At 55.1% G+C, this 11,605-nt stretch overlaps 1 protein-coding gene across 1 annotated transcript; it reads left to right on the top strand.

Annotated features, from left to right (window-relative positions):
* The first annotated feature begins 1,789 nt into the window (after positions 1–1,789).
* Positions 1,790–6,059, top strand: LOC147345588 (interleukin-32-like). Its single transcript, XM_086376147.1, has 7 exons — positions 1,790–1,829; positions 1,950–1,991; positions 3,477–3,515; positions 3,658–3,714; positions 4,069–4,095; positions 4,269–4,328; positions 4,819–6,059. The coding sequence occupies exons 2-7, from the start codon at positions 1,977–1,979 to the stop codon at positions 5,131–5,133; spliced, it is 513 nt and encodes a 170-aa protein (XP_086232273.1). The 5' UTR covers positions 1,790–1,829; positions 1,950–1,976; the 3' UTR covers positions 5,134–6,059.
* The last annotated feature ends 5,546 nt before the right edge of the window (positions 6,060–11,605 follow it).

Below are 11,605 nucleotides of genomic sequence, written 5' to 3'. Positions count from 1 at the left end.
CAAATTGATGGTGATGATGGTTGAGTAGTACTGAGCATTAAATTAGGCACTTTCCTGGGTGAATTGTATGATATGTGAATTACATCTCACTAAAACTCTATAAAGAAAAGGGTTCAGCCCAACGTGAGACATGAAATGCCTTTCAGGAGGTGGCCTTTCTGAGACAGATGTGGAGGTGCCCAGTGTCATGTCTCAGGCAGCCAGATCACTGGAAATACGACCTGGAAATGAGGTGTGCAGCTGAAGCAAGTGAAAGCTGCTCAGCTGTGCCTGACTCTCTGACCCATGGACTATGCAGTCCATGGAATTCTCTGAGCCGTGATACTGGAGCGGGTTCCTTTCTCCAGGGGGATCTTTCTGACCCAGGGATCAAACCCAGGTCTCCCGCATTGCAGGCGGATTCTTTACCCTCAGCCACCAGGGAAGCCCACAGCTAAAGCAAGTGTGGCTCTGTTGTCTCCCTCCCGCCCGGAGTTTTGAGGTGGCTCAGGGAAGGATCTGGACTTCCTGGGTGTGGGAAGGGAGTTTCAGACAACTGAACGGGTCCCTAAGGGGCAGGGGTGCCGGCTGGGGTATGGTGGGTCCAAGAGAGACTTTCCCTGAGGAGCAGGATTCGTAGGTTGTCCCCGTGGGGTGCACACGGGTGGCCCATCAAGAGCCCGGTTCCTCTTCAAGGATATTAGACACTGAATCGTGTTCCCCTAAATTCACACAGTGAAGTCCTAACCACCAGCGCCTGGAGGGGGGTCTTTACAGGGAATCAAGTGAGCATGAGGCCCTTAGGGTGGGCCCTAATCCATTATGACTGGTGACCTTAGGAAAATGGGGAATTAGGAGACAGATACTTGTCTAGGGAGGGCACCATGCAGACCTGGAGACATCTGTCTACAGGCCTAGGAGAGAAGCCTGGAACACGTGCTTCCCTCAGGGCTCTCAGAGCAACCGCTGCCTGCTGACGCCTTGATTTCAATTTCGAGGCTCCACTGTGAGCGTAAATGTGTGTTGCTGAGACCCGGGTCTGTGGCTCTTTGATGTGGCAGCCCTGGGTCTCTAAGACGGATGCCAGGCCATGGCTGTGAGGGGCTGTGGTCTCAGGGGGAGGTGGGCCAGGCTGGGAGAGTCAAGCCCTGTGGGGCTGGCCAGGGCCAGGGAGACCCCTGCCATGGTGACTGAGGCCCGGGGGCCCGAGCAGGGCTCAGGAGACCCTGGTGAGCGGGGCCCAGACGGCCAGCAAGGCTCCCTTCTGCCCCTTCTGAGGGACACATCCTGTGGGTGAGGCACACAGGCCCGGCCCTGCCCTGGATGCAGGGGAGAGTCTCCACCTCAGGGCCCCTGCAGGTCCTGTGACTTCCTGAGGGCAGGGCAGCTACAGAAGCTTCTCTGGATGTGGGGTGCAGTCTGTTCAAGGGCCCTGGTCGGCTCCCCCTGAAGCTTCCTCAAACTATCATCCCAAGTCTGGACTTTACCCCGTCCCTCCGCGTGCTCTAGCCGATGGTGGGGGGTCCTAGCCCAAGCTGGGCTCACAGATCCCCACCCAGCTCAGGGAGAAGGGTCCTGTCCTGGGACCCTGAGTGTGAGGGACACGCCCTTCCCGCCCCGCCCCTCAGATTCTGGCTCCACGTCTTCCCCTCCTTCTGACTCCCCCCCTTCCTCTTCTGTTTCTGCTTCTATTTCTATCTCAGTTTCTGTCTCAAACACACCCAGCTGACCCTGCCTCCTCCTGAGCAGGGCTCCACCCTCTCTGCCCCTCCCTGGCCGGCTCTTAAGTCGCTGGGGCTCAGCAGGCAGCGGGGCAGTGCTCAGCTGGAGCTCTGGCTGCAGGATCTCAGGTGAGGGGCTCTGGGGAGCCCGGCGTGGGGGTGGGGGAGACCTGCAGGCGGAGGACCCTCCAGGGTGGTGGGCGAGCCCTCTTCTCTGAAGCACTTTTCCTCCCACTCTTCCTCCACCAGGTCCCAGCGGGAGGACCCTGAGCCACCATGTGCTTCGCTAAGGTGAGTGACAAGAGATGAGGGGAGAGTGGGCCTGGAGTCTCATTTGCCACCTGTCCCCGCTCCCACCAGCTCAGCCCCAGCCCTGCTGACTGCTCTGTGCACAGCAGCCTCTGTCCCACCCTCCCTGGGCCCTGGGGTGGCCGCAGGAGAAAGTGAAAGTGTGAGTCGCTCAGTGGTATCCAATTCTTTGCGAACCCGGGGACTGTAGCCCACCAGGCTCCCCTGTCCATGGGCTTCTCCAGGCAGAGATACTGGAGCGGGTTGCCATTTCCTTCCCACTGGGGAAGCAGAGGGTCAAAACATGGGACCCGGGCCATCAAAGCGCCCCAAAGCGTCTCACAATGACCCTGGTCGAATGCTCTGCTGTCACCATCCTGAAATTCTGGATAATTGTTGACAAGCACGCTCCAGTTTCCTGTTGCTCTGAGCCCTTTCCTTATGTAGCAGGTCCTGGCTGTGGGGCTGGGGCTCCTGCTGGGCGTTCGGTTTGGGGGGCAGCTCAGTGTGGGGGCCTGTGTTGGGACCCAGGAAGGAGCAATGGACCAGGGAGTGAGTATAGGAATTAGAGTCATCATGCTGGTGGGTGAGCCGGATGTGGAGCGTCTGCAGTGTCCTAGGAATCAGCCATCCTCGGGCTCCTTCTAATGCTTATTCCTATTTATTGAATTTCTTTTGTCTCTGAATGATCTTAGTTGCAGCGTGTGGGGTCTAGTTGGCTGGCCAGGATTTTCACAGAAAAGCTGAAAGCATTTCTCTCAGGGCCTGGATCAACAGGTGAAGCCATGCTGAGCTCAGAGTCTATTCTTACCCTTTGGGGTGCCCTCCGCCCACTGTCCCACTCAACTACCTAGTTCTGAGGGTGACCAGATGCTCAGGAGCTCCAGGCCATGGAACACCGGTGTCTGGCAGTGGTCATTGTGGGCTGACCCAGGTTGAGTGGCCAGGTCCAGTGAGAGGATGAGGGCAGAGAGTGTCCCCATGGACCTGCGAGGTGTTTACTTGCCCAGTCTTGTGTGATGCTGGGCTGACAGGATGGGGCCCCGGGACACAGGGTATGCAGACGGGAGCCCTGCAGGCGCTATGAGCTGCACTGACCACACAGGGCCAGGAGGGCAGCAGGGACCCCCCAGATTCCCGCCGTTAGGTGGAGTCCCCCGTGGGGTCAGTGGGGCACCTCCCTCCTCCATGACTCATAAAGCGTCTGGAGGGATAGGGGCTGGGGGCCGGGGGTCTGCAGGGTCAGATGTCAGGAAGACTGGCCACCGTCTCTGTCAGTGCCTCAGACCCAAGAGGACAGTGCCAGTTCCTCCCTGGTCAGCTCTCAGCGGGATCACGGAGGGCTAAGCATCTGGGAAACAGGTTGACCCACCTACTCCAGGGTGAGCGTCCTCCTTGGGTGAGTGTGCGTGTGTGTGTGTGTGTGTGTGTAAAACAGGTCTCGGTGGTTACAAGACCAGAACCTGAGTTTCACTGTTACCTCCACAGGGAGTCCCACATAACCTGGCTTCTCTGAGGACCAGGATGGTAAGAGGCTGATCCCCACGAATAGCTGGGGGCTCGGGAGGCTTGGGTTTTGCTGGGTGAAGCCGAGAACGATCTGGCCCACTTGGGACCCAGCAGGGAAAAGAACCGAGCTTCTTTTACTCAAGTCCATCTCTGTTCACAGCACAACCGGGTGGATGATTTCTGTGATGAGATGGGAAATGAACCAGAAGAAGCACAGGTGGGTCAGTGTGCCCCAACCCCGACCCTCCCCAGTGTGAGGGAGGTGGGGTGGGTTCAAAGTCATGGTGATGATGAGGGTCACAGCTCAGCGCCCAGTCCTTACACTGGACAGATGCACACCTGTGTGGCAGGTGAGTGCACAGGGAGGGGATACGGAGGCCAGGGATGCTGAGGGCGGCGTCCAGGCCACAGGGCAACGAGGGCAGGGCAGGGATGCCAGAGCATGGTCCCCGGGTTGAGGGTTAGTTATTGGGGTGACTGGGCAGAGATGAGAACTAGCTGGGCCTTGGGATTCAGGGTGAAAGTGAGAGAGGGTGGGGGTGTTTTAAACAGAGTGTTTTTTCCCCACCAGATGGAGGCAGTCCTAGCAGAGATGGAGGTGAGTTTGGACCTTGCCCCATGCTAAGCGTAGTCCTCAGAGCTGGATCAGCCAGGGTATGGGGTCTGGGGCCCTGGCTCCCTTCAGACTCACCTGGATGCACGGGAGGCCAATGGGGACCACTGACCTCAGCAGGGAGGCAGGAGTGCAGACTGCACACTTCCTCTCCCCAGGAGGGACTCAGCGAGGACATCTGTGAATTCATAGAAGATCACATTCAAGAGAACCTTCCCGTGAGTAGGAGCCACTGTCTCAGTGCCTTCCTTCCTTCCCCTCCCCACTGGTCTCTCTTGTCCTTGGGGCTGCTGCAAGTGCACAGAGCTCCCTGGAGTGGGGGATGAAGGGGGGGGTCCCTGAAATCTCAGGTGGTGCAGCCTTGCGGGCATCAGCCTCCCCACTCAGCACATGGTGGCCAGAGCCCTGGACTGAGCTTCCTGCTATGAGCCCCGTGGGCCTGGTGCTGGGTTCAGAGGCCAACCACCTGCAGGCAGGTACAACCAAGCGCCAGGGTTCGTTCTTCAAGGGGAACCGAGGGGCCAGGCCCAGTCTCTGGGAGAAGTGCTCATGTCTGCTGAGCTGTTGGCCTGAAGGCAGGCAGTCTGGGTTGGCCTGGGCTGGGCTTCTGAGCCCCAGCCTCTTACAAGGGCTGGGAGGCCTCGGTCAGGTCAGGACCAGGGTCTGCCTCTCCCAGGGCAGGTCCCTGAAAGGCCCCCATCCATGCAGGAATCCCTGCAGGAGTCCAGTCCCTTGCTTCAGGAAGCACGGCAAGGAGTACGCCGCAGAATCCAGAGACCTTCAGTCTCTGCCCGTCTGGAGGTCCAGAATCCGGAAGAGAGCATCTGGGCCAGAGCCCTGGGGAGGTTCCAAGTAATTCTGCAGAGTCTCCAGCAGCGGTGTTGGGATGCGCTCACCTGGCTGCGGGAGAAGGCGGTCACCTTCCTGGAGGCCATCTGCAGTGTGGTGAAGGCCGTCTGGGGAGTGCTGACGGATTTCTGCTCCTCTGTGGGGCAGCTCTTCGGAAACCTCATCCAGGTCTAGGAGCCGCAGGTGGTTCTGGAGGAACTCCTCCTCATCTAGGAGGCCCTGCACCATCCCCTTCCCAGAAACCATCTTGTGAAGCGACCTTTGCACTCCTGCTCACCCTTGACCCATCCTTTAACTGCCCTCACCTCCTGTCCTGCAGGGACGACACCACAGCATCAGGCCAGGTTTCCCTTCTCCAGGTCTGACCTGTCTGTCAGGGACAGGGATGCTCTGCTGACCCAGGGATGTGGGAGAGGCTTGGAAGCCCGGAGGCGCCAAGGACCAAGGTGCCTTCCGTGGGTCAGCATGCCTCTGTGCCTCTGCCTATCGCTCCAAACCATGTCAGATGGGGCGCTGAGCTGATCCTCAGCGAGGGGGACCCCTGAGGGCCGGCTGTGGGTCTCGCAGGAGGAGTCAGTGGTGGACCCTGACCCTGACGTTAGCGTCTTAGTGCCCTCATCATCCTAAGTGACCCAGCTTGCTGTCACCTGAGGCCCCAGCAGGGCAGGAGACCTGGAGGAAGGCTCTCCCTGTCTCCTGGGCCTGCGCCTTCCTGTCTGAGGAGGACAGCAGCCTGTCTGGGAGTTCCGTGTGGCAGAGCCCCATTCCGGCCACACCCTTCCCCCTTCACTTCCAGGGGGTCCCTCTGACAGGCCTGACTCTGGAAGGCCTACCTCTGGCCTGAGTTCCCTGCTGCAAGAAGCCGCCCACTGCCAGGCCCTGAGCAGCCTTGTCTTCCTGGCCCCGTCCCTGGCTCACCTCCCCATCAGTATGCAAGTCTCCTGTGCTAAACCTGCTCTTGACTATTTCCTTTATTTCTTTTTACATAATGACCTTACATCTGATATACTACTTCTCACGATAGTGAGGTTCCTCAGTTGATATAAGGAATAAGGTTTTTTTTTGTTTAACATTAAATTTCTTCACTGTTTCAACGTCAATATGAGTTTGTTTTTTGTTGTTGTTTTTAGATTAAATCTTTTCTCCATTTCAATGTAAGTTACATGAAATACATTTTCTAAACATTCCCCCTCCCAAAGAAATGTTTCAGTTTTTGACCAATGATATGTGATTTGTGCATGGACAATATAAACTCAGGAGGTAACAGAACAAAATCCAATAAAAATATGGAGGAAAGAGTCCTCCAAGGTGCAGGAGGGAGTGATGTGAATGGAATAGGTGCAATTTCCAGGGATTCTGGGCACAAGTTTCTTCCTTCCTATGGAGAATTCTGAAACAATGAAATATTACTTATGTGAATATCAGTCATCTCACTTCTTGGACCTTTTAACCAGCACATGCAAGTTATAGACAGCAGTTTTCATGGGTTATTTGCTGTAAAGCAGATGTTTTGTACTCCATTTAGCATAGGATAGCCATTTGAAACCCTTAGGTGGTATTTCATGGGATAACAAAGGTCCATCTAGTCAAGGCTATGGTTTTTCCTGTGGTCATGTATGGATGTGAGAGTTGGACTGTGAAGAAGGCTGAGTGCTGAAGAATTGATGCTTTTGAACTATGGTGTTGGAGAAGACTCTTGAGAGTCCCTTGGACTGCAGGGAGATCCAACCAGTCCATTCTGAAGGAGATCACGCCTGGGATTTCTTTGGAAGGAATGATGCTAAAGCTGAAATTCCAGTACTTTGGCCACCTCATGCGAGGAGTTGACTCATTGGAAAAGACTCTGATGCTGGGAGGGATTGGGGGCAGGAGGAGAAGGGGACGACAGAGGATGAGATGGCTGGATGGTATCACTGACTCGATCGACGTGAGTCTGAGTGCACTCTGGGAGTTGGTGATGGACAGGGAGGCCTGCTTTCTGCGATTGATGGGGTCGGAAAGAGTCGGACACGACTGAGCGACTGATCTGATCTGATCTGATCTGGTGAACTCTGGTCTTTTATGCTTCAGCTCAGAAAGAATTCAGGGAGAGGCGAAAGGAGCCTGGCAGCCTTCAGTTCACGAGTGGCACAGTCAGACACAACTGAGGACCTAAGGCTCTCACTGACCTGTCAGACCCCGTCTCATCTGCAGGACGCTGCTCTGCATCTCCTCGCCTGCGCAATAGTCCTTGGCTGGGGGCCAAGCTCCTTTCTCTCCTGTTGGGGTCTCTGCACATGCTGCTCCTTTTGCCTGGGATGCCCTCCTTTTTCTCCGGGGCAGCCCTGCCCCTCTGTTTCAAGCCAGGTCTCCTAAGGCCCCACCACATTCCCTGGCACGTGGGTGGGCTCAGGAAATAATCATGCCTTGATATGCTGTGAGTGCTGTCGCTCTGTCGTGTTCGCCTCTGCAGCCCCACGGACTGTGGCCCACCAGGTCCCTCATCCATGGGATTTCCTAGGCAAGGATACTGGAGTAGGGTGTCATTTCCTTTTCCAGGGATCTTCCGAGCCCTGGCATTGAACCCAGGTCCCTTGCATCTCCTTCATTAGCAGTCAGATACCTTACCATTAATGACCCCCATGCTGTGGGTTCTCCCAGTTCCTCAGTCTCTTAGCTGACCTGTCCTCTCTCCTGGAAACATTCCTCCCAGGAGTCTTGCAGGAGTCTTAAACCTAAACCTGTGACATGTGCGGACTCCCGTATCCCTGTCTTCCTCCCAACACCTAAACGACTGAACCTTCCAGCCCCAGGCTCAGAGCTTTCCCTTCCAGCTGTGCCCAAGAAACACCTCTACTTTCCAAATCCAGTTGTCCTTCAAGGATATCAGAAGTCACACTGTGTCTCCAGATTCCTATGCCGAAGTCCTCTGAATGCCACGTCATCTGGAGGTGGTCTTTACAAGGGATCAAGGTGAACGTGGTCCTTGGGGTGGGCCCTAATTCATTATGACTGGTGACCTTATGAAAATGGGGGATTAGGAGACACATACATGTCTGGAGAGGATTCCGTGTCAATGTGGAGATGGCTATCTAAAGCCTAGGAGAGACCTGGAACACAGGCTTCCCTCAGGGTTCTCAGAGGAACCATACCTGCTGACACCTTGACCTCCACTTCTAGGCTCCCCTGTGAGAGAATAAATGTGTGTTGTTGATATATGGGTCTGTGGTTCTTTGTTATGGTGGTCCTGGGCCTGGAAGACTTATGAGAAGGCCATGGAGGTGCTGGGCTGAGAGAGGCTGTTGCCTCAGCAAGGAGGCTGGCCAGGCTGGGAGCGACAAGCCCTGTGGGGCAGGCCGGGGCAGGGAGACACCTGCCACTTCGCCTTGGATCAAGGGGACCCCAGAGGGCTCAGCGCCCAGACGGCCTTCATTCTCTCCTGAAGGCCCCAGTCTGTGTGCCAGGCAGCCCAGGCCACTCCTGTCAACAACTGTGCCAAGCTGTTTGGGTCTTTAGGGACAGGCCCCACCGTCCACCCCAGGACCCTGAACCCCAGCCTGGCTCTCCGGCGTTCTATGATGTTTGACTTCTTCTCCTGCTTCTGTGAAATCCAATCAACCCACATTGCTGGGGACCCCACATCAGCCCTGAGACCACCCCTGGTCACCGTGCCCCAAGTCCTGGGTGACATCACTGCTCACACATAGATGATGCTCCACAGTTGGCCCCGTGTACCTTCTTTCCGGTCAGCACCCTGGAACCAGAATTGCCACTTTCAGGGGGACACCCTCCTGCACCTGGACCCCTCCCTGCTCCTCCACACCTGAGCCCCTGCCGTCCTCTCGGGAGCTGCTTGGCTCCCATCAGCTCATGCTGGTGGGAAGACAGTGGACTGGCCTCCTCTCAGTCTGGGTCACGGCTTCCTCATCGTTCCTGGGTGATGAGTGGGTGGAACCTGAGCCACCTCATTGACCTCTGCCCACCCCAGACTCGTCACAGAATTCAGGATCTAAAAACCAGTGCCTCTGCAAATCTGCTTCGGGAATATTCCACACAGGATGACCCAAGAAGGGAATTGCCTGGTGGTCCACTGGTTAGAATCAGGTGCTTTCACTGTCATGGCCTGGGTTAAATTTCTAGTCCCAGAACTAAGATCCCTCAAGTCGCTTGATCTTGCTGGGAAAAAAAAAAAAAAAAAAAACACAGAGAGAGAGCATGACCCTGGAGACTGAAAATGCAGATTCCATGTCCTCATCTGAATCTACACTCTGAGGTCTGGGGACAGGAATCTGCATTTTAACAAACTGGGTGGTGGGGCGGGGCGTGGTCTTCCTGGGCAAGGGAGCTGGGCCAGCACCTGCATCTGTTTGTCTTGTGGCTTTTCTGTGTCTCTGCCAAGTTCTCTAACCTCTTCCTGTGTTTACTGAGCCCAGCTCATCGGCTGGGTTAGAGAGGTTCACCCCCCATGGGTGGAGTCACAGACCCCCCATGGGTGGAGTCACAGACCCCCCATGGGTGGAGTCACAGACCCACCATTTCTTAATGTGCCACCAGCCTCAGCGGGCCCACAGTGCTGCAAGAGCTGACCCAGGGGCATGGAGCCCAGCGTGGCCATGACCAGGCCAGAAGGAGGATGACAGCCCGGTGTCTTCAACCAGCCAGCCACCTGGGAATTCAAAGGCACCAGAAGCCATCTGGGCCTCTGTCAGGACCCTTTCTAAGTACAAGGAGGAGGAAACTTGTCTTCAAAAAGCTTGTCAGCCCCAAAGCAGGACAGTAAAAATAACAGGAGAGAAAACCCTCATTTCCTTGAAGCAGTGATGGAGCCAGGCTGAAGTTTGGTGGCAGGAACTTGACAGACCGGAATCACTGTTTTCCAGAAGAGGCTGGAATCCAGCATTGATGGGGGACAGGGTGGCTGAGGATGAGCTGGGGCGCAACCAAGAATTGGTTGGAGGCGCCCAGAGAGGGATGTCCCATGTGACATCTGAGGCTCCTTTCGTTGAGACAATGGATACTTCTCCAGCCTCTCACTTCATGACGTCTGCTTCACAAAATGCCACATTGCATTGAATTATGTTTTTTAAAGAATGGGAAGTAAATGATATAAATTACTAAAATATAAGCACTTAAAACTTTTGTATTTCAAAGGGAAACACCGGGAAAGTAAGAAGACAACCGATAGAATGGGGAAGAAAATTTGCAAATGATTCATGTGGTCAGGGCATGGAGCCAGAAAACATTTACTACTCTTGTGTGTGGTCGTGCACGCTCAATGCTGTCTCCGTGGCCCCATAGACTGTAGCCCCCTAGGCTCCTCTGTCCATGTGGTTTTCCAGGCAAGAGTATTGGAGTGGGTTGTCATGTCTTCCTCCCAGGGATCTTCCCTGACCCACGGATTAAACCTGGTTTTCAGCATTGCAGGCAGATTCTTTACTGCTGAGCTACCAGGAAAGCCTGGGGAAATAGTCTAGTGGTACCTCAAAAAGTTAAAAACAGACTTAGGGATTGCCTGGTGGTGGGCCCTGGAGGCTAAAGGGTGCAGTATGATTTCTGGAGATGATAAAAGTATTGTGAAATTGATGGTGGTGATGGTTGAGTAGTACTGTGCATTAAATTAGGCACTTTCCTGGGTGAATTGTATGATATGTGAATTACATCTCACTAAAACTCTATAAAGAAAAGGGTTCAGCCCAACGTGAGACATGAAATGCATTTCAGGAGGTGGCCTTCCTGAGACAGATGTGGAGGTGCCCATTGTCACGTTTCAGGCAACCAGATTACTGGAAATACGACCTGGAAATGAGGCGTGCAGCTGAAGCAAGTGAAAGCCGCTCACCCGTGTGACTCTTTGCGACCCATGGACTATGCAGTCCATGGAACTCTCCGGGCCATGATAGAGGAGTGGGTTCCTTTCTCCAGGGGGATCTTTCCGACCCAGGGATCGAACCTATGTCTCCTGCATTGCAGGCAGATTCTCTACTCTCTGAGCCACCAGGGAAGCCTGCAGCTGAAGCAAGAGCAGCTCTATTGGCTCCCTCCCACCCTGGAGTTCTGAGGTGGCTCAGGGAAGAATCTGGACTTCCTGAGTGTAGGAAGGGAGTTTCAGACAACTGAACGGGCCCCTAAGGGGCAGGAGGTGCCGGGTGGGGTCTTGTGCACTCAAGAGAGACTTTCCCTGAGGAGCAGGATTCATAGGTTGTCCCCGTGGGGTGCACACGGGGGGCCCATCAGGAGGCCGGTTCCTCTTCAAGGATATTAGACATTGAATCGTGTTCCCCTAAATTCACACAGTGAAGTCCTAACCACCAGCACCTGGAGGGGAGTCTTTACAGGGAATCAAGTGAGCATGAGGCCCTTAGGGTGGGCCCTAATCCATTATGACTGGTGACCTTAGGAGAATGGGGAATTAGGAGACAGATACTTGTCTAGGGAGGGCGCCATGCAGACCTGGAGACAGCTGTCTACACACCTAGGAGAGAAGCCTGGAACACATGCTTCCCTCAGGGCTCTCAGAGCAACCGCTGCCTGCTGACGCCTTGATTTCAATTTATGAGGCTCCACTGTGAGCGTAAATGTGTATTCCTGAGACCCGGGTCTGTGGCTCTTTGATGTGGCAGCCCTGGGTCTCTAAGACAGATGTCAGGCCATGGCTGTGAGGGGCTGT

This window comes from Bos grunniens, chromosome 25 (genome assembly GCF_055505025.1).
Source record: "Bos grunniens cultivar Pamir isolate PY7600 chromosome 25, Bosgru_T2T1.0, whole genome shotgun sequence".
NCBI lineage: Eukaryota > Metazoa > Chordata > Mammalia > Artiodactyla > Bovidae > Bos > Bos grunniens.
This window is presented reverse-complemented; position numbering and strand designations above follow the sequence as displayed.

Bases quoted from the DNA above. Each gene is read 5' to 3' on its own strand.
- LOC147345588 (XM_086376147.1), top strand. The intron at 3,516-3,657 runs GTAAGAGGCTGA...CTCTGTTCACAG, and splicing joins CTTCTCTGAGGACCAGGATG to CACAACCGGGTGGATGATTT. The intron at 4,096-4,268 runs GTGAGTTTGGAC...TCCTCTCCCCAG, and splicing joins CAGTCCTAGCAGAGATGGAG to GAGGGACTCAGCGAGGACAT.